The 12,196-nt window shown below is 46.3% G+C and overlaps 1 protein-coding gene across 1 annotated transcript; it reads right to left on the bottom strand.

Annotated features, from left to right (window-relative positions):
* Positions 1–3,553: 3,553 nt before the first annotated feature.
* Positions 3,554–11,906, bottom strand: VIM (vimentin). Its single transcript, XM_062210515.1, has 9 exons — positions 11,246–11,906; positions 10,542–10,602; positions 7,192–7,287; positions 6,943–7,104; positions 6,422–6,547; positions 5,703–5,923; positions 5,245–5,288; positions 4,767–4,852; positions 3,554–3,915 (listed from the first exon to the last, which is right to left on the bottom strand). The coding sequence occupies exons 1-9, from the start codon at positions 11,806–11,808 to the stop codon at positions 3,874–3,876; spliced, it is 1,401 nt and encodes a 466-aa protein (XP_062066499.1). The 5' UTR covers positions 11,809–11,906; the 3' UTR covers positions 3,554–3,873.
* Between the last annotated feature and the right edge of the window lie 290 nt (positions 11,907–12,196).

Below are 12,196 nucleotides of genomic sequence, written 5' to 3'. Positions count from 1 at the left end.
TATCTCTCTCTGTCACTCTGCCTTTCAAATAAATAAAATAAATCTTTAAAAAATTATTTAGTTTATTTGAAAGGCAGAGTGACAGAAAGAGAGAAAGAGATCTTTCATCCACTGGTTCATTCCCCAAATGACCACAAGGGCCACAGCCAGGAGCCCGAGACTCCATCTGAGTCTCCCACGTGGGTGGAAAGGGCCCAAACATTTGAGCCATTTTCCACTGCTTCCCAGGAGCATTAGCAAGGAGCTGAATCAGAAGCAGAGCATCTGGCTCCCTGCCGTGGGATGCTGGTGTCACAGGCAGGAGCCAACCTCATGAATGCATTTTTTATTTAAATTTTCATTTGATGATGGATTTATGGGGATGTAATCTCATTCTAAGAGGAGGAGTATCTCTATATGATCAAGAAAATAAAGAAGATAGGGGAAAATTCATATTCTGGAGAGACAGGGACCCATATTAAATTGTGAACAGCATCAAGAATCCAAGTCTGAAGTCCAAGGACAGAACCTAACTATTCCTTGTTGTTTTGAGCTAAGGAGACCTGAATTGAGTTGCAGAGAACAGATTTGGATGGCTGCTTTGCAGTATATATTGTGAAGTAAAACACATGCATGCTCTGTTCTTTCCCAGCTGGTTATTGAATGTGTACTGAGCACAGGAGGAGACTCTGTGACTGTCCAGCCAGCACCTAGCACAGTGCCTGATACATATGAACAGGTGTCAGACAGTTCATGGGAAACCTGAAACTAAGAGACAATGGAACATTTCCATGAGTTGTTTAAAGTCCCGTCACACAGAAAACATGAACTTCCTAAGAAGTCCTGGTCTTCTAAGAGAGAAAAATCTTTGTCTGAGGGTAGCCTGTTAGAATCTCTTGACTCTTCCAGAGGCTTCCACAGCTGACTGCTCATCTCCTACAGTGCCAGGTTTTTGTCTTCCATGAGAGCTATTTGAAGAAAGTCTCCCAAGGATTGATCTCAAACTGCTGTCACCCTAGGGAGGGGATTAAAAAATAGACAAGCACAGACCTATTGTGAGTACAGACAAGGAGAGTTCTCCAAATGTTTCACTGTGTGACCCTGTCATGGACTGAATTGTGTTCTCCTATAAAATTCTTATGTTGAAGTCATAGCCCTCAGAGCTTCACTGATTTTGACGTAGGACCCTTGAAGAGGTAATTGGGGTGAAACGAGGTCATATGAGTGGACTCCTATTTGATATAACTGGTGTCCTTGTAAGACACCAAGGTACACTTGCACACAGACTGAGGGGCAGCCATGTGGGGACACAGCTAGGAGGGAGTCCCTGAAAGCCAATGGGAAGGGGCTCCAAAGAAACCCACCTTGCCAGCACCTTCAGCCTGCAGAACCATGAAACAATTCTGTTGTTCAGACCACGCAGTGTGTGGTGTTTTGTTATGGCAGCGTGAGCAGGGTAATTAATGCAGACGCCTTCTTCAGTTGAAGCCTGGCATTTGGGGAAGCAGTCTTCTCATGGACTCGGTGCCTGCACTTCTCCTAGCTTCCCTCAGGAAGTCCACGAGAGCTCCAAGGCGCAGTGTCCTGTTCTCTCTGGGCTGCTATCATGAAGTACTGTTGACTGGGAGGTTTACAGATGACAGCAGCTCACTGTTCACGGTGCTGGAGGCTGAGAGATCCAAAATCAAGGTCTGTGCAGATGCAGGGTCTTTGCGGTCTACTTCCCACTCCATGGGCGGGGCCTTCTTGCTGTGTCCGCACACAGAAGGAAGAGAATCAGCTCTCTCAGGCATCTTTTATGATTGTATTCATCCCATTCATGAATTAGGCTCTGAATTAGGTTTGGACATTGGAATCTGGGAGTGGTGCACAAGCATTCAGACCACAGCTGGAGTGGAAGCCAAGGGAGCTGCTGTCTCCCACCCCCTCACTGCACACACTTGCCTGCCAGTCTCAGTCTTAGAAAAGAGACTTTGTTTTCTTAGTGCTTTAGGTAGAAGCTCGCCGGGAGAAGGTAGATCACTCCTGTACATTTTAGGCTCAAATCAAACATTTGTTTCATTCCCCACCAGCCTCTTCTATGAGAAAACTGAGCACATCATTCACATGATTTCCATGGATTTCACAGCCCATCCCCACCTTGGAACCTTTTTTTCCCCCAAGTTAACAAGTTATGTCCCCATTTCCTTCTCCCCATCCCTACTTCCTTTTTATCTCCTTTAATCTTGGATTAATGTTATACATAAAAGAACAAAGCATTAATCTTGGCTTCACCATAGGTGGTGAGAACATAGTTTCTTTTTAGGAGTTTTTCAAAGTAGGAGATAAGGAACATGCTAACAGTATAATTAAAGATAAAAATAAAAGGAAACTTAAATAGATTTGAATTCCTATGAGATGGGTCCCTGGGAGACTTTTCATTAAGGTCTAATTTCTGACAGTCACTGATAAGGAAGGCTAGCTCATCTTTTCCATTCCTGGGATGTGATTTTTAGAAAGAGCTGGAAGGGATTTTTAAGGGTAGGGAGCCCAATGTTCTCAATATGTATGGGCAGAACTTGTCCTGATTCCTTTCTCCCTGGAGTGGAAGGTGGTTGGGGGTGGGCATGGCTTGCTTTGTAATTGAAAAAATTACTAAAGGCTTTTCTGTGGGAAGAAATCCAACATAGGGCTAAGTCTTCCCTGGATGACCCGGTAAGCCAAAGGTGAGATAGCAGTGGAAGAGGACACAGGTTTGGAAGTAAGGTTAGGAGGATGGTGAAGAGGCTAAAGAACAGAAAACAAGCTTGAGACCTAGCTGTTCTGTTTCCAGTTCAGCTTCCTGCTAATGAACCTGGGAGGGCAGATGATGGCCCAAGTACTTGGATCCCTACCACCAACATGGGAGAGCCAGGTGGAGTTCCAGACCCCTGGCTGGACAAGTCTCAGCTGTTATAGCTATTTGGGGTATAAACCAGTGAATAGAAGCTCACTATCTCTCCTTCTGTCAATCTGCCTGTCAGAAAAATACATATTTTAAAGCAATTTATGTAGATTGAGGTGTGGATATCACTTAGATATAGAAATATACACACAAAAGCAGGCAGTGAGTTTCATACATTGTGACTTGCTGATTTTGTCCCATATCTCTGCACCTTTCTGGGGAAGATGGAAAGCCTACATCTTGGCAGGACTCTAGGATTTAACTTTCATAGTGGAATTTGTGCTGCTCAATGCTACACATACTAAGAACAAAAGTTTTGTTTTTTGTGTTTTTTTTTTTAATTTCAAGAAGTCTGTTTGCTAGAACTGAAATTGTATGTGGAAACGAACCATTCTGAATTCATGTTCTGAAAGAACCTATCATCATTTTAGTATAAGTTAGTTTATTATACAGCATCCTTTGTAAATTTTAAAAATAATAATAATTGATGAGAAGTGAGCTGTTTCTGAAATGAACAAATTAAAAACTATACCTCAAGCATAGATCAGCTGAATTTACTAAGTTCATCTAGACATCACGTTAGTGGCAAATTCACCAATAAGGCCAAATAGAGAAGTGTTCAGATAGTACCAAATGAGTAAAACAACAAAAGAGTTTTTCCAAAGATTTATTGAAGCAGAAACAAGTTGGTCAGGTACTTGCTGGAAAAAGCAGTTTTGATGGTATTCAAAAATACTTTGTAAAAAGTACTCCAGCACAAGACTTCTTCGTACACTAGATCAGGTTGTAAACTTTTTCCTAAATCTCTTCGGAGTGTCTGCTGTTAAGAACTAGAGCTTATTCCTATTACAAATCTATCTTGCGCTCCTGAAAAACTGCGGAAAGGCACTTGAAAGCTGTTTCTTTAAGATACGCATTTCTTTTTTTTAGTCTTGCTGGTAATACTTGGCTGCACAGGATGTGCTTGATTTTCACTCAAGGTCATCGTGATGCTGAGAAGTTTCGTTGATAACCTGTTAAAAAAAACAAAATTCCAATGAAGTATAATACGACATGCTGAAGATTAAATTATCCCATTAGCGATGGCAAGGAAAATCCTACTAAGCCTGTAGAATTTATTATGCAAGCTAGAAGGTTACACGGCCAGGGTTACAGCTGGGGGGTGGTGTGGGGGGTGGTAGGAGACATGTGCAAGACACTATTCACCTGCAGGCAAAGTAAATATTCAATGGAATGTGATTTGTAAAAAGAAATATTTATCAAAAACTAATATTTATGACAGATGCTACACTAATCCTATGTAGTCAAGTTTATAAGCTATAAAGACATTAAAATGTATACCAAGTACATTTCAAATCTACACGCAAGAGAAGATTTCACAAAGATTGCAATAATTTACAATCATTTCTTTCCTGGCGTGGAGAGGTAACAAAATACTAATTGGTCAGATGGCACATCCTCATACTGTGTAGATGGATTTAAGAGTGCCTGGGAGACAGACAGTAGAAGGCTGTATGTCCAGGATCAAAATGCTTCTTATATTGGGGTAGTCGAGTGAAGCTTGTCTAGGGAGCAACAGAATGAACTTTCATCCCATTTCAGATGAAATGCCATTGCAAATCACTAATTTGGGAGTGAGTGCAGCAAGAAGATTGCTATTCCACCTTCATATCTGAGAGCCAAATAATTAGTTGTCTAATTAGCTGGAAGAAGTGGTCTGCTTAAAAAAAAAAAAAAAAACTAGGCAGAAGATAAACCAGAACCCCTCAAATTAGCTTGCTGTATCTGAGATGCAGATTTATTGACTTAAAAGGATATCAAAGCCTGTCTGAATTTATCCATTTTTTATTTAAAAGATACCAACCTGTCCATCTCTAGTCTCAACTGTCTTAATCAGAAGTGTCCTTTTTGAGTGGGTGTCAACCAGAGGGAGTGATTCCAGATTAGTTTCTGAAGAAAGAAATAGGCCAAAAATGAAATTACAGAACAAGTAGCCATTTAACTCAAAGAATTACTTGTTTGTACAATTGTTTAAAGTGCTACTCCCAAAACAATTCCAAAGGTTACTGTCTATTTGAAAACCCAGTACCTAACACTGAGTTAGTATCAGGGTAAGATAATACTTCAGTGTGACTCCATCAGGAAAAAATAAAATGGAGTTTACATTTAATCTGAAGCACAGAATGCAAGAGAAAATTTGGGTTTGAAAAGCAAGGATTTTTTTTTAGCATTTTCTCTTGTGTAGCATTTTTCAGGTATGATTAAACAAATGAGTGCTTTACCATAAATAGAATGGGTTACAAGCTGCTGAAATTTTTCATAAAATGAAATAAAATGCTTACCCCTCAGGTTCAGAGAAGAAAAGTTTGGAAGAGGCAGAGAAATCCTACAAAAAAATGCAGAGAAATAGTAAACTTGTTGCAAAAACTTCAACAAGGAACAAAGTTATATACTGCTTTTTATCGAAAATTTACTCTTGTAATGTAGAAGTTAGAAATCTGTTGCAGACGCATTTACCCAGGGTTGGGCTACTTTTGTAGCTAAAACATTTTACTCCAAGCATTTTCTCCATAGGGACATGAGCTGGAAGAGTATAGGCCTTGATAGAGTTGTGGGTTCAAGTCCCAGCTGTGCTACTGACTGACAAGGGCAAGTTGCTCTCCCTGAGCCTCATCTATACAAACTGGAAAGGACTACCTTGAAGAAATGTTAGCAAGGGATAATGTATGGAAGAGAATAACAAAAATGTCTTTCCAATGGCAACTTTTAATTCACGCATCCAAAAGCCTGCGCTCCGTACCTGCTCTCTTCGCCTTCCAGCAGCTTCCTGTAGGTGGCGATCTCAATGTCCAGAGCCATCTTGACATTGAGCAGGTCTTGGTACTCGCGAAGGTGGCGAGCCATTTCTTCCTTCATGTTCTGAATCTCATCCTGCAGGCGGCCAATAGTGTCTTGGTAATTAGCAGCTTCAACAGCAAAGTTCTCTTCCATTTCACGCATCTGGCGTTCCAGGGACTCGTTCTGGAGGAGGTGAGAAAGGCTTCAATGTTATTTCCTAGAAAAATCCGGCTATTTCCAGAACCATGTATAGATCATTTGCCATGTTTTTCTGAAGTGGCAAATGGTGACCACTGTAATCTTAGATGGAGAGTACTAAGTACCATATCCCTCTACTAGAATTAATGATATGAGTGGTCTTCAAAAGTTCATGGAAAATGTGTATTATGAAAAACCATGCATGGATTTCAAAAGTTTATGCATCAAAAACTCACCCCCAAAAAAGGAAACACTTACCTTTTAATTCTATTTTCCATGAACCTTTTGAAGTTCCCCTAAATGTAAGCTAAAACCTTCAAGATCTCCATCTACTGCTTTTTGAGTCTTTCTTGATAACTCATTTTCTTTGGTTTGTAATATTTTTTTCATTTAAAATTTTGTTTCAGATATCACTGTTAGTTTGGTCAATAGAATGGGCCCGAGCTCATTCTTTTCACTCTTGCATTGTCGTGTGGTACTCACAGTTCCTTTAAGCGCATCCACTTCGCAGGTGAGGGACTGCACCTGTCTGCGGTACTCATTTGACTCCTGCTTTGCCTGGCGCAGGGCATCGTTGTTCCGGTTGGCAGCCTCAGAGAGGTCAGCAAACTGTCGGAAAGACATCAGTAATGTAGATTGCCCACATTCAAGGAATCACACCATTCTGCCCCGCTGTCTACACTTAAAGCAGACAAAGAGCAGTGGAATGCTGACACTGACAGTTTCAAACAGAATTCATTTGCACTTTTTTAAAAATGGTGAAGGTCAAGTGCAAAGTTTTGAGGTTTTCTTTGAAGTAGGTGGAGGAAGATTAGTGGAAAGGGAAGCTGCTAGACTACAGGAAGTGATGTGAGCAGTAGGGAGGCCACAGCAACAAAATTTGAATAAGTAAAAGCCAGCTTTTGATTGGAGCTAAAAGCTATCTAGGAATTACAGGCAAGTGCAGTATTTCCAGAACGAAAAATACCTTTCTTTTGTTCTGACCACACTGCCTCATTGCATACCTTGGACTTGTACCATTCTTCTGCCTCCTGAAGGTTCTTGGCAGCCACACTTTCGTACTGCTGACGTACGTCACGCAGGGCAGCTGTGAGGTCAGGCTTGGAGACATCCACATCGATCTGGACATGCTGTTCCTGGATCTGGGCCTGCAGCTCCTGGATTTCCTGAGAAAAGGACAGACGGGAGGTCAGTCGTGCCAGGTATGACAGCAGCTCTGCCCTCATTGACTCTCTAACGGCTGCTCCACTTACCTCATCGTGCAGTTTCTTCAAAAAGGCAATCTCTTCCTGCAAGGATTCCACTTTACGTTCAAGGTCAAGACGTGCCAAAGAAGCATTGTCAACGTCCTGTTTTCAAAAGAGAAAAGACAGGGCATGGGGGATGCTGATGCGTATGTTTAGCTCACTCATTCTTTTGAAATTAACCATACATATCCCGTCTGGTCTCCTTACTGTGGAAAACATGGTTGATAAATTTTATGATCCTCAAATAAGTTTACAAGTCACTTAGTACTATGCTATGTTGTATGCTTTTTGAGTTTGAATTTGGACCCATTGTGCTGTACTCATGGTGGCTAGTAGCCAATTTAAAATAGATAAATGTATGCCAACATGAGCCGGCGCTGCGGCTCACTAGGCTAATCCTCCGCCTTGCGGCGCCGGCACACCGGGTTCTAGTCCCGGTCGGGGCGCCGGATTCTGTCCCGGTTGCCCCTCTTCCAGGCCAGCTCTCTGCTGTGGCCAGGGAGTGCAGTGGAGGATGGCCCAAGTGCTTGGGCCCTGCACCCCATGGGAGACCAGGAGAAGAACCTGGCTCCTGCCATCGGATCAGCGCGGTGCGCCGGCCGCGGTGGCCATTGGAGTGTGAACCAATGGCAAAGGAAGACCTTTCTCTCTGTCTCTCTCTCTCCCTGTCCACTCTGCCTGTCAAAAAAAAAAAAAAATGTATGCGAACATGGTAAGCTGCACTCAATTATTACTGAGCCCATATTTTGCCAGTAAACCTTTATTATTTTTTTATCTAGAAAATCAATGCCATAGCTTTTTTTTTTTTTTTTGACAGGCAGAGTGGACAATGAGAGAGAGAGACAGAGAGAAAGGTCTTCCTTTGCCGTTGGTGCACCCCCCAATGGCCGCCGCGGCTGGTGCATCACGCTGATCCTAAGGCAGGAGCCAGGTGCTTCTCCTGGTCTCCCATGGAGTGCAGGGCCCAAGCACTTGGGCCATCCTCCACTGCACCCCCCGGGCCACAGCAGAGAGCTGGACTGGAAAGAGGGGCAACCGAGACAGAATCCGGTGCCCTGACTGGGACTAGAACCTGGGGTGCCAGCGCCACAGGCGGAGGATTAGCCTATTGAGCCGCGGCGCTGGCCACTGCCATAGCATTTGCAAAACATTTTTTTTGTAATTTCATGCAATAACATGATAATAGAAGTAAATTGGACTCTACAATTTCATGTCTATAAGAACACATGTAGAGCAGAAGTTTCAGCACAGGGCAAGTAAGCGTTTAGCTGAGCAGTTAAGATGCCTGCCCTATGTCCCGTGTCCCATATCAGAGTGACTGGGCTGAACACTCGCCTCTGGCTCTTGACTCCAGTTTGCTGCTAATAGGAGGCAGCAGTAATGGTGCAGAATAAGTGGGTTCCTAATGCTCCTGTGGAAGACCTGAAATGAGTTCCCAGCTCCCAGCTTCAGCCAGGGCCAGCCCAGGCCATTCAGGGCATTTGGGGAGTGAATTAAGGGATGGGAATTCTCTCTCTCTCCCTCCCTGTCTCTCAAATTTATTTTTAAAAAGTTTTCGCCTATCTGTAAGTTCTTTTTCTTTCTTCAAAGCAACTACATGGTTAACTGGCATCCAGGTTGCAAGGCTAGATTTATACCAAGGAGCCATCCAATACTGAATTCAGGGTATGCCTTCACAAAGGTGCAGTTTAGGCAATTAAGGAATAGAAATCTGAACTGTATTCGCTTTGCTTTCTCTGGTGGACTGTTCCGAAACTCCCCGACTTGTCCTTTAAGGGCGTGTCTATCTTTGTACTCGCCCCGGTGTTGATTCAGTTCCTTAACCTGTTTCAGAATGGTCAAATGCTTGCATGTAAGAATCTTTGCAGCTCTTGCTCTCCTTCTACACTCTAATTAAAAATGTGTGATCTTGCAGTTAGGATTTCATTTCCACTCCAGGGAATGTGCTAAGTTAGGTCCTTATACCCCTTCTCTTATAAGCAACCACATTTGGGGTCCAGTTTACAGCTTTCCAGTCTTAAAATGTTGAGACACTTCTAAAACCATCATGCAAAAGTGAATGAGGAGTGAGTGATAATAAAAAGACCCAACTTGGAAAAAATTAGTTTTTTTGCTTCTTGTTAAGCACAGAGAAATATAGATATTTTACTTCTTATATCATTGAAGAGAATGAGGATTTTTTTCCTTATTTTTTTCCTCAACAGGGGATCTATTATAGCATGTTATGGGGGGAAAAATCAGACACAGTGATCAGAAGCAGCAACCACACATTGCTGTGTTTCGATTAATGAGGCAAATCTTCAAAATGTTATCCTAGACTGTTCACCTGAGTGTGTTTGGTAGCCAACCCCAATGAATGTTCTGGAGAACCAAACCACGATGGGACTCTTCCTGTTTTGGGATTCCAATTGTAAGTTAAAATTCCTTTAAGTCCATCTAACTTTAGAGAAAAAAAAAAAAAACCACTCTGCAGTTATTTTTGTTGATGGAGATAGTGTCAAAGACCCCCATACAGGTCTTTCAAAACATAAAGAATGACTGTAGCATGTGCAAGGTTTCACATTGCAGCCTTCCCAAGTCTGGGCCAAAGAGTAGGTAGCTGATGTTGGCAAATACTTCTGTCCAATGAGAACTGTGCTTACATCACTACATTCTCAATGAGAATGTAGCCTGCAGCAAAGCTGTTCTGGGAACACAAAGACTCCTATTATGTCTGTCCAGGGCCACCACACTTGCCAGCATGTCTGTATCTACATTCCTGGTGAAGCCCATGGGAACCACTAACACCCTTCAGTTGAGCGCACAGATGGCTGCTTTTCACCCTTTAGATCAGGACGTGGCTATGCCTAGTGATAGCTTCCACCTAACTTGAACGCCACAATAGACTTGCAGAGCAGGAAAGCAGCCTGCTGGCTGCATTCCAGCGTCTCATCCTCCAACACATTTTACATTCGAAGCCACAGGGCCTAACTGCGCTTTTTGTGGCCTTGTAAAAAGTCAACCAGCTTGGCTTTAGCAAACCAGAATCTAAGCCAAACTGTAACTGTTCGCAATCAGAATGTTAACGTGTTGCAAAAATGATATGGAAAAAAATATGTCTTGGGGGGAAAATAACTGTTGAAACAAAAACAAAACAAAAAAGTATAAAAGACTTTATGTCCTAAGCAACTGAGGAAATCATTCCAGGGTTTTTTTACTGAGAGGCTCTAAGCCGTGGTCTTGCCGCCGCTAGGGGGCTTGGCGCACAGATGTGAAGTTTTGCGCTTATAGACTGAAAAGTTAGTAACTTTTAGAGCGGGCCGGCGGAGTGGCTGGGTGTGGCCCTGAGGCCGCCTGGGGGAAGGGAGCCGACAAACCTGTCTGAAAGACTGCAGGGTGCTCTCGGCTTCCTCTCTCTGCAGCATCTCCTCCTGCAACCTGAAAACAATTGCACGTCAGCCAAAGAGGAACCGGGAAACCGCCGGGGGCGGGGCGGCCACACCCAGCCACCACGTCGCCCGGCCGCGAGTCGCGAGTCCCGAGCCGCGAGCCGCGAGCCGCGAGCCGCGAGCCGCGGCGCCACCCCAGCGGGCAGCAGAGGAGCGACCGCCGCCTTCGGCACCACTCTCCCCGGCGCGTTTCCGCGGGACCTGGGGCGGCCCGGCGTGGAAAGGCGATGCCAGTGGCAGCCGCCGCCCCGCCCCTGGGGACCCTCGGCCATCCCTTTGTCTTGCTTCCTCCGCAGCCTCCCCCTCCTCCTCCCGCCTGGGGACTGGCAGCGTGCCAGCAGGGGCCAGGAAACTTTCTGAAAGTTTGGGCCCATCGCTTCGGTCGTGCCCACGGGGCCTTCAAGCACGCACAAAGCGGTCGTTTTAAGAAATCTCTTAACTTGAAACGGACCTACTTGGGCTACGGGTAAGGGAAATGCTAACCGCACGGCCCGGGTGCAGGGCGGGGCTGCGCCGCCGAAGCCACATGGCCGCGCCCCCGCAGTCCCCTAGGCGGCCACCGCCCCAAGGGCGTGGCAGCCCTCTCGGGGGGCCCGGTCCCCGCTCCCTTCCGGGGCCCCCGCGAGCCTTACTTCTCCCGGAGCCGCATGATGTCTTCGGCCAGGTTGTCGCGCTCCACCTCGACGCGGGCCTTGTCGTTGGTGAGCTGGTCCACCTGCCGGCGCAGCTCCCGCATCTCCTCCTCGTAGAGGTCCCCCAGGCGGGACTTGCCCTGGCCCTTGAGTTGCTCGAGCTCGGCCAGCAGGATCTTGTTCTGCTGCTCCAGGAAGCGCACCTTGTCGATGTAGTTGGCGAAGCGGTCATTCAGCTCCTGCAGCTCCACCTTCTCGTTGGTGCGGGTGTTCCTGAACTCGGTGTTGATGGCGTCGGCCAGGGAGAAGTCCACCGAGTCCTGCAGCAGCCGCACGCCGGGCACACTGCTCCGCAGGCGCCCCGCCGAGGAGCGCGTGACGTACGCGGTCCCCGACCCCGAGGAGAAGAGGCTGCGGCTGTTGGTGGGGCGCAGCGCGCTGCCCAGGCTGTAGGTGCGGGTGGACGTGGTCACGTAGCTCCGGCTGGAGCTCGGCCGGCTGGCGGTGCCCGGGCCGCCGAACATCCTGCGGTAGGAGGACGAGGACACGGACCTGGTGGACATGGCTGCAAAGGGCGGCTGCGGCGGCGCGGACGGGCTCCGAGAAGAGAGCGAGGGCGCGGTGGGTGTGGGCGGTGGAAGCGCTGCTGCGTCTCTGGCGCGGGGACCTCGGAGCGAGAGTGGCAGAGGACGGGACCCCGTCGAGGGCGCTGTTTTTATAACCCGGTTAGGAAAGAGGGTCCCCTCCCACTGCCATCCTAGCCGCCGTGTGCGCCAGCCAATGGGGACCCGGCGAGAAGTGGGAAGGGTGGGCCGGGGCTTGGGGCGGGGGCGCCCTGGAGCCTTCCCCGTCTGAGGCTCTGGCCTGGGCCACGTCCCGTTACTTCGTGGGCTGGGCTGCGCTGGGACTTTCTGGGGCTTTCCTCGGGATGGCCGGAACTCTTTTCATCCC

Source organism: Lepus europaeus, chromosome 14 (assembly GCF_033115175.1).
Source record: "Lepus europaeus isolate LE1 chromosome 14, mLepTim1.pri, whole genome shotgun sequence".
Classification (NCBI taxonomy): domain Eukaryota; kingdom Metazoa; phylum Chordata; class Mammalia; order Lagomorpha; family Leporidae; genus Lepus; species Lepus europaeus.
The sequence above is the reverse complement of the archived record's forward strand: the minus strand, read 5'-3'. Positions and strand labels throughout refer to the sequence as shown.

Excerpts from the sequence above, each read along its gene's own strand:
- VIM (XM_062210515.1), bottom strand. The coding sequence starts at position 11,808 with ATGTCCACCAGGTCCGTGTCCTCGTCCTCCTACCGCAGGATGTTCGGC. Across the intron at positions 5,924-6,421 it reads TGGATGCGCTTAAAGGAACT|AACGAGTCCCTGGAACGCCA; the intron begins GTGAGTACCACA and ends CACCTCCTCCAG. Across the intron at positions 3,916-4,766 it reads TTGAGACTAGAGATGGACAG|GTTATCAACGAAACTTCTCA; the intron begins GTTGGTATCTTT and ends TTTTTTTAACAG.